Source organism: Gopherus evgoodei, chromosome 2 (assembly GCF_007399415.2).
Source record: "Gopherus evgoodei ecotype Sinaloan lineage chromosome 2, rGopEvg1_v1.p, whole genome shotgun sequence".
In the NCBI taxonomy this organism is placed as follows: Eukaryota; Metazoa; Chordata; order Testudines; family Testudinidae; genus Gopherus; species Gopherus evgoodei.
Window position 1 is genome coordinate 76,483,137 of NC_044323.1, and position 17,189 is coordinate 76,500,325.

Sequence of the window (17,189 nt, forward strand, 5' to 3'; positions counted from 1 at the left end):
ACCTGAACACTATACAACATTTTAATGTCCACATAAATGACTTACACATGGTAATTTGGTAACTTGTGTTCAGTACCTCTTCCTATACTTCCTGGAAGCTTTTGTTTGTATGTTTAGTAATGTAAAGACTCAGGCTGCAAGCTTTTAAATTCTATTTACCTCTTCATATTTCATTCATGTTTTATATTCTGTAGCTTATGGCTATTGGAGGTATGTTTCCTTTTCTTTGTTTTTCTTTATAATTACTTTTTTCTACCTGGAATTTCATAAACCAGTTTTCTTCTGCTATATATAGTTTATCCCAATCATTTGAATTTGTTATATTGCTCCTTTTAGATATCCACCCTCCTTTTCCATTTTATAGATCATATGCCAATATTGCTTATACATTGCTTATACAATATTGTTATATAAAGTAAACAAAATTGCCCTAATTTAGGCTCTAGTGGCATTTTGATTACCACCCTCTCATTTCTCAAGTGATTCCACATTCTGTTGTCCTATCGTAGGTATCCTTAACTTTTTTTCCTGTTTGGATAGTGGGAAAGGATTTTTTGAGCTGATTTAAAATTATTCATACCAGTTTTGAATGACCTACTGCTACCTTTGTTGTTAGTTCTAATATGGACCCAGCCCACTTTGCTTATCCACTCATGATATAATGTCTCTGTACCTAGAAGGCTTTTAACATATCATGTCCTAAGGAAGTGACAAAAGAAGACAGAACCACATCTACATGTCCAGTTGTCAGTATTGCTTATTGTTAAGTTGCCCATAAGTAACCTTGTCAAACATTTTTGTCATATCCCTTACTGGCAGAGCTCCCTGACAGGAGGATGCTGAGAGAGGAGCCCAGAGGTGCTCAGTGTGGTAGGATCAGCAGAAGGGAAAAGAATAATTTCTTTTGTAATATATCTTGCTAAGAAGAGCTCAGGGAGACCCAAAAGAACAATGTTGGACTCGGAGTGCATCAAATGGTGGCAGAATAGGGAAGGAACCTGCAAGCCTGTCAAGTTAGATAGGAATTAGTTTCTGGATGAAGAGAGGAGAGGCACTTGAGGCCAGAGATGATTACCACTCCTGTATAGGACTTGAGGGTGGAACAGGAGGAGGAGGAGGGATTGGGTTCCCGTACACCTCCTGCTGAAATTTGTGCTACCCAGGGTTGTGAAACCCTGCTGCCTAAGAAAGGAATTGTTTGAACCTGGGAGGCCAGAGATAGTTTTGCTGTGTCATAATAAACCAGACTCCAAGTGGAGACTTACTCGAAACGTGTGTATGTGCAAGTCAGAGGAGAAACTGAGGCCTTGATGACCAGTTGCTGGAATGCACCAACCCTGTTGCACATGCCCTCAAAGAAGTTGTAAAGCAGTTTATTTAAAGCTGGATTATTAAAGTTGGTAGACCTCAAACTTCACCTGCATTTTTTTATATGTTTGTTTGCATAGGCTAAAACTTTCTAATATGTTCCCCACTCAGATGCCTCAGTGTTTTTTCCCCTCAGAGTTACAGCCTAATATTTTATAAGCAGCTCTACAATAACAACAAAAAAGTGTGCCAATGACTGAAGAGGGGATTGTGAAAATTCAGTAAAGAAAACCGATTTTAGTTTCAAGATTCCATAGGGCTAATATAAACAAGGACGAATAAATTAGAAATTTCCCTTTCAAATAATTTTAGGATTCTTCCATTTCAACTCTCCTTTCACAGATTTCTTTCAATTTCTTTGAATCTTGTGCTCAATTTTTAGACTTGTTTCCCATATTAATCAGTCTCCCATTACAGCACATCTTTAGTTACACCTTTAGTTATGTTTTGTGTTTCAGCTCGGCAGGAAACAGTTGTCTTTATAGGTGTGTGAAGAGTGGAAATACAACTTTATTCTATAAACTGGAAGAGAGTGCTTTTATGTTGAGTTACTAACATGTTGATTAAACCTTATTTTTTCCTAATGCATATTGTTGATGTGTGTGTGCCCGCTTACAGGCTGAGAATTATGATGCTTGTCTGCAACATCTCAGCTGCTTGCAAGAAATAAACAAAGATGACTACAAAATAACTTTGAATACAGCTGTTGCAGAGTTCTGTAAAAGTAACCAGACTACAACCGACAACTTGAAACAAACTCTTAATCAACTAAAGAATCAGGTAATGGAAGAATAGTGAGTAGCTTTTTGAATTCAAGTAGCATCTTCCTCTTACATCATGGTTGGGCCTTCTATCAGTTGAGGGAACAGGAAATCATTAGTGAAGTTATTAGATAGAATAGTTTCTTGGTTATGAAAGTAGTTTTTATTTTCTGTTTTTAATTTAATTATTTTTGTAAATGCTTCATTTATATCAATACTTATCATTAACACCACATATGAGTTTATTAGCCTATAAGTAGCAGGTGAACTTTTTTCTTTGTCCTCATACATGGATCAGTCTATAGCTTTTAAGTATTGTTTCCAAATATTGGACACCCCTCCTCTTCTGCCCTCACCCCCACTCCCACAGTGAGTATAGGAAAGCTGAATAAAACAATTTTTTTTTTTTTTTTGTAGGTTCATTCAGCTGTTGAAGAAATGGATGGCTTAGATGATGTCGAAAACAGCATGCTTTACTACAATCAAGCGGTTATTCTGTATCATCTGCGTCAGTACACTGAAGCAATATCAGTTGGAGAGAAGCTTTACCAGTTTATAGAACCTTTTGGTATGTAGATAGGAAGGCAAAGTTATTTCTTATTTTTGTTCCCCTCTGGTTTAATGGCTGCAGACTGTTAAACTGTTTCTTGACCTAAAGCTTCTTGGTGATTGATTATTCTGATTAAGTTAACGTGTGTGTGTGTGTGTGTATATTATATAAATATGAATGATCTACATTAGCAATTGATAGATACACAGTAGCTGAGATTTAGAAATAAATGTGCTGTATGTGTATATCAAGAGTAGCATGATTCAAACTTGGGGGCTATGTTTTAAGATAGCAGTAGAACATAAAAATATGTTGAATATAAAATGGATGTTAAGGGGTTGACTTCTTTCCGAAGAAGCGCGTGCAAATACCACGATTGTACGTGCAAAATCTTACATGTGAATGAACAAATGGGCAGTTAGGCATACAACTAGATATTTGTGTGTGTATGCGGGCGTGCACAAATAATCTATGTGGGCACACAAGCTGTGAGGAATTGCGATAACCAGACGTGCCAAACCCACGAAAAAAACACAGAAATTGGGCTTGTTTTTGGCTTAATTGGCTTGTGAGTTGCTTGTTGGCTAGTTTATGGCTTGTAGCTTGTTGCTTCTCTTTTAATCGGCTCCCTGAAAGCAGGGGCAAGGGGGGTAGAGTGTCAGGGGTGCACAGCAGGCCCACCGCAGTCCCAGACTGCACATTGCGGGGATCTAGTCACATAGAGTGTTGGGGTTTCTTAGGGATTGGCTTGTTTTGGCCTTGTTTTGAAATTGGAGCATCTTGATTTTTGACTTATTGTGAAAGTCAGGGTGCTTATTTACTGCGGGAAAGCTGCCAACTGTGGCAATAACTTGTATGTAATTGTATGCACCCACCTTTGAAAATTAAGTCCCCCATAACTGTAAACAGTGGCCCTCTGTGTAGTGGAATGGTTCTGTGCTTGTCTGATAAGGTTTATAAACCTTACTGAAGTGTTAAGGTTGTTTGCTGATGCCTGCTCTTGTGGTGTGTGTGTGTGTGTGTGTGAACTGTCGTACTGATATATATGATATCATACATGAACTTAGGGTTCAGTCTCAAAAACATCCATGCAGAGATACTTAGGCTTGTGTAGAGTCCTACTGACTTTGATGGGATTCCATGTAGCCATACAGATCTGCCCACATTGATTCCTTTAGGGGATTGGTTCTCCAGTGCTTATCAGTTAGACTAACTTTCAAAATTAATTTTTTTAAGAGGAAATGTTTCTCAATTTTATATGCTTAAATGTTGACAGGTCAACATTTTCAATGTTTGTAGGTTTGTTTGTCAGGATCAGCGTATGTAGTGCATTCAAATTACTTTTGGAGCACTTCATGACAGTGCTTTATGGTTAAGGTGGGGGTGTTTTTCACAGTTGTGTGTTGGTGGGGGCTACATATTAAAACTATAATATTTCTTTCTCCTTTCTTTGTCTGATGTAGAAGAGAAGTTTGCCCAGGCTGTGTGCTTCCTGCTTGTAGACTTGTATCTGCTAACTTACCAGGCTGAGAAAGCCTTGCATCTGCTTTCTGTTTTGGAAAAAATGATTTTTCAGGGAAACAATAACAAAAATGGAAAAAATAACGAGGTGAGTATGTTTCAGAGGACCTTATTAAAAACACAACTACTCTTGGATGTATTCACAGCAATATGCTTTGGGCTAATCCAAAAATAATCAATAGCTTTTTTCAAATAGTTTAAATTTTAAAAACCTATGTTAGAATGGTTTTAGTCTTAGACTGCCGCTGGTCACTTTGGTAATTCTGTTTAATTGCATGTAGCATGTATATATTTCCCTATATCCCACTACAAACTGGGTCTACTACTGGCAAAGGATTGAGAGGTGTTTCCTATTGTCTGATTTTTTTTTTGCATTATTGGGACAGTTATAGGCTTTAGGGTCAAATATTTCCACTTTGTTTCCCTGGCTGACAGCTCCGAGCTGTAACCAAGAAGCTGTTGCTTTGGACTGCAGTTCCTTTGACCCTGAGCCAGGGAAGTAACTAGTAGGTCAGAGAGGAATTGCCTCTGCTTGTTGAGGTATCAGAGGAGTCCTTGAGTATATGAGACAGATGTTCACGTTGTCACTAGTTGGGGTGAAATCTGCTTTAGTTGGCACTGAAATTCTGCTATTAAGATGTACCCTTTTTTGAGTAAGAAGTGGATTGAGGTTAGACAGGGATCTAACTGAATATAGAACACTTCTTTGATATGTTAAAGGAAGCTAATCCATGTCTATCTTTAGTGTACAGTAACTTTACTGAAGAGTCTGAAGGAGAATAGAAAGTCACTTGACACAAAAACCTAGTTTTCAGATGCTAACGATGTATAGATAAAATGTCCTTGGCTTCCTTATGTGTTAGGTGGTTTTTTAGAATTCATTGAGTGCCAAAATAGAATGTGATGATATTAGCTATGACTGAGTTTTCTCTTTTGGACATTAATATCAGAGGTGAAATCAGACCTAATAAGAATAAACCTGTACACTGGATTAAAGATGAAATCATATTTTCTCCTTTTAATTTGTGTTCAGATAGGTAATAACACAAATAAGGAGTCATCTAATCATAGAGCTGAAAGTGGAGCTTTAATAGAAGCTGCAAAATCTAAGATACATCAGGTAGGAAACTCTTTGGTGTCCAGAATTAGATATTTATATGCAGTTTTAAATTGATGATGTTCTCATTTATCTTTATTAAAAAGAGGTATTGCATGCTATGAATCTAGTTAATCTTTAAAAATCAGTTTAAAAGAAGTTTTGAATACTACACCTGCTCCTGAATTCCGTTGTCTGTGTAAAACACCCCCCGCCCCAGCCCCCAACGTCTGTATTTTAATTTCTCCCGTTTCTATAAGATCTACATAAGTGAGGGAAGCTGACTAAAGAACAAAGGGGCAGAACTTCAAATGGTGTGTGTTTGTTATATCTCCATTGAAATCAATAGAGCTATGACAACTTGTACCACAGTGGAATTATGACAGTTTACACCAACTGAGGATCTGCCCCAGAGTACTATTGATATTTATTTTTCAGTTTTCTTCTTATACATTTTTTCTCTGATCTTTCAATTAATGAAGTTACTTATCACAATAGTAACAAATTGTATTGCAGAGTTTTTTTTAAAGTTTAAGTGTTGGAACTTGTTACTCATCCATCATACTGAATCTCTTTTACAATCCATTTTACAGGGTTCTGGAAGAATTATTTTGTTAGAAGCCTGTGATTGAATTTTGTCTTTATATTCTGAAGAGTAGTTTTATTTTTTAGACAGTTTTTTTTTTTAAATAGTTTTTCTGAATGTATAGAAGTACAATATTGTGTAGTAAACTTGGGCATGTTGCATTTTACAGATTACATCAAGCTGCATAATTTACTAGTGTTTTAAAATGTTAATTTTTAAAGTTATACTAATGAATTTTTTTAAATTTAACAGTATAAGGTGAGAGCCTATATCCAGATGAAGTCTCTAAAAGCATGCAAAAGGGAGATTAAGTCTGTTATGAATACAGCTGGAAATGTAAGCTTTTTTTTTAAGCATATTCTGTTTGCAATCTAGGTCAATTCTCTGTCCTAAAACTAAACTTGTTAACTTTATTTCTGTTATAAAGTTTGAGACTCAGGGGAAGTGTCTGAAATACACCTCTACCCTGATATAATGCTGTCCTCGGGAGCCAAAAACTCTTACCACGTTATAAGTGAAACTGCATTATATTGAACTTGCTTTGATCTGCTGGAGTGCGCTGCCTCCCCTTCCCCCCAGCACTGCTTTACTGCATTACATCTGAATTCATGTTATATCGGGGTAGAGGTGTAAAAAGAACTTTTACCATTAGCCTTGTTTATAATTTACTTTTGTATAATTGCAACTTGTTATTTTGGAATTATTATTTGGATTGGCTGATTTATGTGCTCAAAAAAATCACGCTTAAGGTTTTTATTAATTTAAGATATAAAAGTTTTAAAAATGAGGCACTATATAAATGAACTCTAAAGCATAGATTATAATAACCTTAATCAAAGAGTAAGCAACTCCCAACCAAATGTAAATTTCTCTAGAAAAGTTATGGAAGTCTAATCTCTAGTTTATTCACTGACCTAGAATGAATTTTCCTGTTCATTGATAGGATTAAAATACTCTATAGTTGGTCAATAAGAAAAATAATTTGGGGATACTAAAATCTTGCTTCAGTTGAAGCTTTTCAGATCCTTTCATTTTGCTGGAGGCAGTATGTCCACTATAGCTCACTTTTGCAGAGCTGGAAGAAGACACCATTCTAGTGCATTCTTTCCATGTGAAGAAAATAAGAATGTTACAGAACAGTTTGTATCTGTGTGTTGTATTTTTCATTTTTTTTTTTTAAGCAGTTACAAAAACATTTAGTTAGAAGTTAAGATGAATTGTCATTGGTAGCTATGTGAGCTCTAGGAAGAGGAAAAATGTTAACCATACATCTGAGGAACAAGTTTTGCTGCATTAAAACAAACACTTCTTCTTTGAGTGCTTGCTCATATCCATTCCAGATAGGTGTGCGCGCGCCGCATGCACGTTCGTCGGAAGGTTTTTACCCTAGCAACACTCGGTGGGTCGGCTGGGCGGCCCCTGGAGTGGTGCTTCCATGGTGCAGGATATATACCCCTGCCGACCCAACCGCCCCTCGGTTCCTTCTTACCGCCCATGTCGGTCATTGGAACAGTGAAGCGTGGCTTAGCTGATCTCCACCTCCCTAGCTACTCGTAGTTTTCTCGTTTATTATTTTCTTTAACATAGTGTATATAGTTAAGAGGAGTTCGGGGACTAGCCCCTTCCCCTCACCCGGTGCCGAGGCCCATGCCCGGTTCACCGGCTTTCAAACCGTGCTCAGCCTGTCACACCGATGCCTACAGGAGATCCTCATGACTCCTGCCTTAAGTGCCTCTGGGAATCCCACCTCGCAGATAAGTGCCGCATTTGCAAGGCCTTCAAGCCGCGGACCAAAAAGGAGCGGGACTGTCGTCTCAGACAGCTTCTAATGGAGGCAGTTCTTACTCCTTCACCATCGGCACCGAGCGCAGGACAGTCCGCACCGGGGAGAAGTGCATCTTCAGCACCGGAGCGCACCGGTACTGCTAAGGCCCCTCAGCACCAACCATCACCGGCCCAGATGTCTGCTCGGCACCGCTCCCTCTCCCTGCGGGTAAAAAAACATAAGACTCCTGTGGCTTCCGTGTCCATGCCGCAGTCGGAGCACCCGCCTAAGTTGGACCACCCAGCACCGACAGCTGCCGTGGCACCGACAACTTCAGCACCGTCAATTCCGGTCCTGCAAGAGCCGTCGAATCTGGTGCCTCACAGCTCCCCAGCACGCGCCGTGGTTGAGCTTACTATTCCCTCCATGCCGGAGACATTCTCTACGGCAAGGGAACTGATTGCACTGATGGAGTCTGTGCTGCTTCAACCCCCAGCACCGCCGGTGTGGGATATACAGTCCATAGGCAAGCCTGCCCTAATGAGACCATCCTCTGTTGGCACCACTGAGAGGCGCCGATCACGATCATGGTCCCGCCGGTGTTCTCGGTCCTCTCGCCGATCCTGGTCCCGGTACTGTTCTCCGTCTCGGTACCGGTCGCACTCGCGGCACCATTCAAGACCCCGTTTGCCGGCCCAGTGCTCTCGGTACCGATCAAGCTCACAGCACCGCACCTCTCGCAGCCGCTCCTGGCATCGAGTTTCAAGGTCCCGGTTGACCTCCCGGCACCGTTCCGGTTGCAGGTCCCGATCTCGTTCCCGGTACCGATACAGTGCCCGGTACCGCTCTCCGCTGCAGCGTACAGACAGACTACCCAGGGATGGAGACCATTCTCAGGGGTTTTCAGCTCCTCCTTGGCCGTCTCGCCATGCATCTGTCATCCCATGTGGACAATGCTTCCTATGCACAGAACCGTGACTTAGATGTCCCCAGCCGTGTCTTCCAAGAGACCCAGGCTCAAGACCAAGGACCTCATCAGTGGTCCTTCTGTACACCTTGGGCATATCACCAAGCCCAAGGTGGACCTCCAGTGCCATCACGCTCCGTACCGTCGGAGCATCGGCTGCCGGAGGCTACTGTTAGCCGCCCCCCTCCTGCGGCTACAGAGGACACTCCCATTTGGGCACCAGATCCTCAGGTCCCACCGGAGCCGGATGTCGCCTTAGTCCACGAGACAACGGAGGACCTGATTGTTCGTGGCCTTTCCTCTTCCTCTTCTCCAGATGAAGCGGTGGTGGGGACATCCTCCTCTGGCCCTCCTCCAATTGACCTAAGCTCACATCAAGACCTCCTGAGACGGGTGGCCCTGAATATGAACCTCCAGGTGGAGGAGGTTCCGGAGATAGAGGACCCAGTGGTAGATATTTTGTCAGCTGACGCTCCTACAAGGGTGGCCTTACCATTTATTCGGGCGATCCAAGCGAAGGCTGATACCATCTGGCAGTCTCCAGCATCTATTCTGCCCACGGCTAGGGGAGTTGAGAGGAAGTACCTGGTGCCCTCTAAGGGGTACGAGTACCTGTACATACACCCTGCTCCCTCGTTGTCCAATCGGTTAACGAAAGCGAGCACCATGGCCAGCAAGCCCCTACCCCAAAAGCAAAGGAGGCTAGGCGCATGGATTTATTGGGATGTAAAATCTACTCTGCGGGGGGCCTCCAACTCAGGGTGGCAACCCAATAAGCCCTGCTTAGCCGCTATAACTATAACACCTGGGCGGCGGTTGAGAAATTCACAGAGCTAGTCCCCAAGACTCGCATCAAGAGTTTGCGGCCCCTTTGGAGGAAGGAAAGAAGGTGGCGAGAACTTCTCTCCGGGCCTCGTTAGACGCAGCCGACTCCACGGCCAGAACTCTGGCTTCAGGAATTACCATGAGGCGAATATCATGGCTTCAGGTGTCAGGCCTTCCGCCTGAATTGCAGCATACGATACAGGACTTGCCCTTCGAAGGTTCAGGGCCTATTTTCAGAAAAGACTGACCCTAGCCTGCAGAGTCTGAAGGACAGTAGGGTGATCATGCGCTCGCTCGGGATGCAGCCACCGCAGACTCAGTGCAGACCCTTCTGGCCCCAGCCTCAGCGCCCTTACCCCCTGCCTAGACAGCGGCAGGACTTCGGCAGGAGGCGTGGCCGAGGCAATCGTAGACGGCAGTCCGGACCCCAAGGGGGTCAGAATCACGGCACCGCCAAACCACCTGCGGGACCTAAACCAAACTTTTGAAGGCGCGCCCGAGGGTGACGTACCAGTTGTTCAACAGGATCCTTTCCCTCCCTTTTGCAACCGCCTCTCCTCTTTCCTCCCTGCGTGGACCCAACGAGCTTCAGATCGTTGGGTCTTACGCACGGTAGAATTTGGATACCGCCTTCAGTTTATTTCCCCCCCCCCCATCCTCATCCCTCTTCAGAGATCCCTCTCACGAGCAAATCCTCTTGCAGGGGGTACGGTCCCTCCTTGCCATGGGAGCTATAGAGGAGGTACTGGAGGACTTGAGGGGCAAAGGGTTCTATTCCCGCTATTTCCTAATCCCCAAGGCGAAGGGAGGTCTCAGACCAATTCTAGACCTGCGGGGACTCAACAAGTTCTTGATAAAGTTGAAGTTCCACATGGTATCCCTGGGGACCATCATCCCATCCTTGGATCCTGGAGACCGGTGTGCCACCCTCGATATGAAGGAGGCGTATTTTCACTTTGCCATTTATCCTCCGCGCAGACGGTAGCTCAGGTTTGTGGTCAACCGTCAACATTTCCAATTTACCGTCCTTTCATTTGGCCTCTCCACAGCCCCAAGAGTGTTCACAAACTGTATGGCCATAGTCGGCGTCTCCCTCCGTCATCGACGCATAACGTCTTCCCGTATCTTGATGATTGGCTCATTCGCGGGGCCTCTGAGACCCAAGTAACGCAGCACGTGGGCATCGTCAAGGACCTATTCATCCAACTAGGCCTGATGATCAACCTAGAGAAATCTACTCTGTTTCCCACACAAAGAATAGAGTTCATTGGGGCCATTCTGGACTCCAATCTCGCCAGGGCCTGATTACCACAGCCATGGTTTCACGCAATGATATCGATTATACAAGGCCTACAAAAATTCCCAACCACTTAGGCTCGAACTTGTCTCAGCCTCCTGGGTCACGTGGCTGCCTGCACGTTCGTGACCACGCATGCCAGGCTACGCCTACGTCCCCTTCAAACTTGGCTCTCCTTAGTATACCACCTGGGGAGACACAATATAGACAGGATCCTCATGGTTCCCCCGAGACTCCTAGGCTCCCTCGGCTGATGATTGATGCCCTCCCTGGTGTGTGCAGGGATGCCGTTCCATCCACCCCAGCCTTCTATGGCCCTGACGGCGGATGCGTCATCTCTCGGCTGGGGTACTCACCTTGGACATCTTAACACTCAAGGCCTTTGGTCATCTCAGGACCTGGCCTTGCACATCAATGTCTGAGAGTTGAGAGCAGACCGCCTTGGGTGCCAAGCATTTCAACAGCATCTGCAAGGCCGTTGTGTCTCAGTGTTCACAGACAACACAACGGCCATGTATTACATAAACAAACGGAGGGGGACACAGTCCTCCCCCTTTTGTCAGGAAGCCATTCAACTCTGGGACTTTTGTATAGCCCACTCAATAGACCTGGTAGCGTCCTCTCTCCCAGGGGTTCGGAACACTCTGGCAGATTGACTCAGCAGATCCTTCCGCTCTCACGAGTGGTCGATCCGTCCGGACATTATTCATTCTGTTTTCCGGACGTGGGGATTTCCCCGCATAGACCTCTTCGCTTCTTGCGAGAACAGGAAATGCCAGATGTTCTGCTCCTTCCAAAGTCTCTTCCCCCGCTCGATCTCGGACGCTTTCCTGATACCGTGGACGAGCCAACTGCTTTACGCCTTTCCACCGTTCCTGCTGGTTCACAGGGTCCTGCTAAAGCTCCACAGGGACGGAGCTCACTTGATCATGATCGCCCCAGCGTGGCCCAGGCAGCACTGGTACACCATGTTGCTCGACCTGTTAATAGCCAGCCCAATTACCCTGCCTCTTCACCCAGACCTCATAACTCAGGACCACGGCAAACTTCACCACCCAGACCTGCAGTCCCTTCACCTCACGGCATGGCTCCTGCGTGGTTGAGCCAGTCAGAGTTACGCTGCTCTGCCTCAGTACAACAAATACTCCTGGATAGCAGGAAACCTTCCACTCAATCTGCGTATCTGTCCAAGTGGAAGCATTTTTCCTGCTGGTGCGAAACGCAAAATGTTACTCCCACCGAGGTCTCGATCTCCACCATCCTGGACTACCTCTGGTCTCTCAAACAGTAGGGCCTAGCGGTGTCGTCATTGAGGGTGCACTTGGCGGCCATTTCTATCTTCCACCCAGGGGAGAGTGGCCGCTCCGTGTTTTCACACCCTATGGTTTCCAGGTTCCTCAAGGGCTTGGAGCGCCTGTACTCCCAAGTACGCCGCCCTGCCCCTACCTGGGACCTCAACCTGGTCTTAACCAGACTTATGTCTCCACCATTCGAGCTATTAGCAACTTGCTTGCTGCTATACCTGTCCTGGAAGACAGTTTTCCTCGTGGCCATTACATCGGCCAGACGAGTCTCCGAGCTTTGGACACTTATGGTGGACCCATCGTATACTGTGTTTCACAAGGACAAGGTGCAGTTGCAACCACACCCAGCGTTCTTCCCTAAAGTGGTATCGGCCTTCCATATCAATCTGGACATCTTCCTTCCAGTCTTCTTCCCGAAGCCGCACTCATCACGATGGGAGCAACAATTGCACTCCCTGATGTCCGTAGGGCGCTCGTGTTTTATATCAAACGGAGGAAGCCCTTTCATAAATCGCCCGAACTCTTCATCACAGTGGCAGACTGAATGAAAGGCCTACCTGTTTCCTCCCAGAGGATCTCCTCTTGGGTGACGGCATGCATCCGCACTTGTTATGACTTGGCTCATGTTCCCTCAAGCCATCTCACTGCACATTCTGCCAGGGCTCAGGCTTCATCTGCTGCCTTCCTGGCTCATGTACCAATCCAGGAAATATGTCGTGCAGCTACCTGGTCCTCGGTCCACACCTTTGCTTCGCATTATGCTCTGGTTCAACAGTCAAGAGACGATGTAGCCTTTGGCTCAGCAGTTTTGCATTCTGCCACATCTCACTCCGATCCCACCGCCTAGGTGAGACTTGGGAATCACCTAACTGGAATGGATATGAGCAAGCACTCGAAGAAGAAAAGATAGTTACTCACCTTTGTAACTGTTGTTCTTCGAGATGTGTTGCTCATATCCATTCCAAACCCGCCCTCCTCCCCCACTGTCGGAGTAGCTGGCAAGAAGGAACTGAGGGGCGGTTGGGTCGGCAGGGGTATATATCCGGCGCCATAGCGGCGCCACTCCAGGGGGCGCCCAGCCGACCCACCTAGTGTTGCTGGGGTAAAAATCTTCCGACAAATGTGCATGCAGCGCACGCACACCTAACTGGAATGGATATGAGCGACACATCTCGAAGAACAACAGTTACGAAGGTGAGTAACCGTCTTTTTTCTGTTTTCAGATAGCAACAATAGTCAATAAACTGTGACTTTTGCAGTTTAACACTAACGTTAGATCTCCTAAAGCAATTGATAAGTAATAATTTTTGTTTTCTTCACAGTCTGCTCCTTCTCTCTTTCTTAAGAGCAATTTTGAATATTTGAGGGGCAATTATCGGAAAGCAGTAAAACTGTTGAACAGCTCAAACATTGCTGAACATCCCGGATTCATGAAAACAGGTAAAATAAAACATAAAACTCTGATTGTGCAACCACTTACCCATGTGCTTATCTTCACACACAAGTAGTCTCGCTGAGTTCAGTTTTAAGACATTTTCTGGCACATAAAATCCATTTTTTTAAATATATTTTGTATGAACTGGGTTTTCCAGTGTTTTAATTCTCATTGAGTTCAGTAAGATTACTTACAAGTGTTCAAGTTAAGCACGTGTGTAAGTGTTTGCAACGCTGGGGCCTTAAATACCATGTGTGGTGGTGGTGTTTTGTTTTTTTTTATCTTCCTTAACTCATTTTCCACATCCTTTTCCTCCCAGCCTTAAATGTTTTGTCTGTTTTTAAAACAAAACAAAACTGTAATCCAGCCTATCAGATATTTAGGAGTGTTGACATATGAAGAAGTGAGGGTTTTATTTTTTTTCTCTTATGGGGGGGGAAATGCCTATGTTTGGACCAATAGAAACTAGAAGTATAATGGAAGGTGAGCGCGAGGTTCTATGCTGCGCCCAAGGGAGAAATATATAGGAGAAACTGTGCTAGCTGTAGGGTGAATTCAAAGTTTGCATGGAGTGTTGGGGTTGCCTCAAATCTTGTGGAGCTTAATCTACTTGTAAATATTTATATCTTCTTTCAAATAAGATGGAAGGCATAAAAATAGTCTTTTATCCAATATTGGTATCTTAAAACACTGGAAAACCCAGTTCATACAAATTATAAAACTGGGTTTAGTGCAAGAGAAGACCTTTCTGTGTTTTATAGTTTAAATAATATAGCTATTAAATGCCCTTTCTTCCATAAAATTTCATACTCAGCGTTTTTTTGTGACACTTCTTATGGTGCTCTGTGAAACCTCTTGCACCACAAGGATGTTTCTTCATCTAGCAGGAATTGATGGAGGAAATGGCAGCTACATGAATATAGTCATGGAATTTGCCTTGGAAATATCACAGTTCTCTGACTGCTTGAATAGACACAATTAAAAAATATGAAGTTGCTTAATTTAGAAACTAAATTATTCTTTATTAGTGGCAACCTTGTGAAACTGCCTTTATAAGTAAATAGGTCAAAAGTTAAATTGTCAGTATTATCTGAACACCATATTTGTGTGCCATCTCAATCTGAGAAGCCCTCATTTCTCTTCTGCTTGTATAGTTGGATTAGTGTATTTGCTTATTTTATTAAACATTGAGCAGATAATGTCATGTAAGAATTTCCTTCTTACAGGAGCCATATGTCAGAAAACTGCAAGTGTTTACACATTTAAGTACTAAGAGAACTTTCAGATTAATGTGCTGTAAATTGAAATCTGCCAAAGTGGTTTTGTACCCTGCTGTTCGAGAACATGATGCATGAGAAGCTCACCAAACCCCTTACCACTTAACAAATTAAATAATGTTATGTGTTCAAAGGAAGTAAAATGGTACACAGAAGTCATAGGTGGTTAATTTATTGTCTCATTGGTCTTCACAATAGATCATATCATACTATGTTTAGTTTAGCTCTTCACAGGAGTATCTTGCTAAGAACGTCCTGAGCTATGAAAATGTTTTGATTTTGATTATATTTTGCTGTTTTCTCAGGTGAATGCTTAAGGTGCATGTTTTGGAACAATCTCGGCTGCATTCATTTTGCTATGGGAAAGCACAATTTAGGAATTTTCTACTTTAAAAAGGCCCTGCAGGAAAATGATAATGCATGTGCCCAATTAGGAGCGGGTAGCACAGACCCAGGTAAGACTTGTAACAGACGAAAAGCGTGGTGAAGGAGTGAGTGTTTTTTGATTTAAATAAATGGTTACTGGAGAGCTTATTTTAGTACTTCTTTTTAGTGATTACCGTTCAGTGATCCACAAGGGACAGAGTAAGAAGGAAGGGAGTTTTGAGTGTACGTGATTTCAAAGTATAGCTGCCTGCTGTCAGAAATAGACAATGAAATGTGTGTCATTTTCTTGCTTGCTTCAGCATGTTGGAAGCTTTGGTAATTATTTCTACACTTGTTTATACTATTTGATTGTCAGTCAAGAGGATCTGAAATAAACACAGTTCTCCTGCCCTATTGTACATCATTAAAACCATTACTCATGATCTTGCTGACTTAGTTTGAGTCACCAAGATTTGAAAGTCTCTCTCATTTACTGCCTTAAAAATCATTTTAACTGTGTTTTTTGTCTTAAATATAAACTTATCTCAACCTTTTTTGTTAGTGAACTCTCCAGGGTTGTATGAACTTTCACCTACAATTCAGTCTGATTCCATTATGTTTATCTGATGCTGACTTTGATATAATCAGTTTTTTTAAAAAAAGAAAAATCCTGAGATACTATATCTCCTAATTGTAACTCAGTCTGTTAGTATTAGTGGGTTGTTTTGTTGTTTTTTTTTTTTTTTTTTGAGACAAGAAATCCAACATCAAGTCACATTTCATTTTATGTTAAGTCCACACTTTACCTATTAGACAACTAGTTCTCTGTGTGGCTTGTTAATTCTTATAAGTGTGTATTATGGTAGTATAGAGCATAATGTCAGTAAAAAGGCAGCGACTGATTATAATTGTATTAAAATAGCAAAACAGGTACTTTTTAAAAGAGGAACTAATTTTACAAAAATTGAGAATAATGAAGAAGCAGCCAAGGGCATTTAGTTGACTTTAGAGTTGTATAATATTTCTTTTTTTTTATTATGTTACTATGTAATATATTGAATAATCAGCATAGTTAATGAGATTTAAAGCAGTCTGTACTCTAATGAGTAAGGTGCATTTGTTTGTTCTGAGGTCAGCTCTAAGGTGGGAGAAATTTTATTTACAGAGGAAAATTAGTGAATGTTTACATGATGCAATTATTTTTCCAGCAGTGCTCTTTCATTTCTGCCCTCTTAAACTGGATACCCAATATTATCTAATCTCTCTCTCTCTCTCTCTCTCTCTCTCTCTCTCTCTCTCTCTCTCTCTCTCTCTCTCTCTCTCTCTCTCTCTCTCTCTCTCTCTCAGGCAAGAAATTTTCAGGGAGACCTATGTGTACATTGTTGACTAATAAACGGTATGAGTTGCTATACAACTGTGGAATTCAGCTTTTACATATTGGGAGGCCCCTGGCTGCTTTTGAATGCTTGATAGAAGCTGTCCAAGTGTACCACTCAAATCCACGCCTCTGGTTAAGACTAGCAGAATGCTGCATTGCTGCCAACAAAGGGGTAAGTAAGTCTGCTTCAGAAGCCATCTGATCACACAACACTTCTAAAAACCAGTATCCTTTTGAAAAGAAGAAATATTCCATGAGTTCTACTGTACATGGAATAGGCCTGCTTCTTCAATATTTAATTATGCATATAATATAATATTGTGAATTTATATCTGATTCTTTTAATATGAAGATATCAACCTGCTTTACAAAAACTGATAAGCGGTATCTCCATTTTATAGAAACGGAAATTGAGGTCTGGAGGTTAACTGATTGCTATAAGGTCAAAAAATGTCATGGTAGCTTTTTTTAGAATATTAGTAAGGGATAACAGGAAAATATGTACGTGGATGTTACAACACTTTCTCACTAAAGTTATAGGCTGTATATGAGACTAGTGAAGCATGATTTTCTCCTGGCAAATTTACATGGCATTAATGCATTTAGACCATATTTAACTCATTGGAATACTTGGTAGACATATTTAACATGCTTTGAAGCTGAGTTGTCTCCAAGTCTCTGCATGGCTTAGAT

General features: G+C 42.6%; 1 protein-coding gene across 6 annotated transcripts in view; it reads left to right on the forward strand.

Moving 5' to 3' along the window:
- Window positions 1-17,189, forward strand: part of CNOT10 (CCR4-NOT transcription complex subunit 10) — a 66,986-nt gene that overhangs the window by 15,388 nt on the left and 34,409 nt on the right. For all 6 annotated transcript variants that reach the window (XM_030551024.1, XM_030551018.1, XM_030551020.1 and 3 more), the window contains 8 exons: window positions 1,987-2,148; window positions 2,547-2,697; window positions 4,143-4,288; window positions 5,234-5,320; window positions 6,135-6,218; window positions 13,363-13,480; window positions 15,058-15,207; window positions 16,466-16,668. In XM_030551024.1, coding sequence (XP_030406884.1) covers window positions 1,987-2,148; window positions 2,547-2,697; window positions 4,143-4,288; window positions 5,234-5,320; window positions 6,135-6,218; window positions 13,363-13,480; window positions 15,058-15,207; window positions 16,466-16,668 — 1,101 coding nt within the window. The remainder of the gene's footprint in view (window positions 1-1,986; window positions 2,149-2,546; window positions 2,698-4,142; window positions 4,289-5,233; window positions 5,321-6,134; window positions 6,219-13,362; window positions 13,481-15,057; window positions 15,208-16,465; window positions 16,669-17,189) is intronic.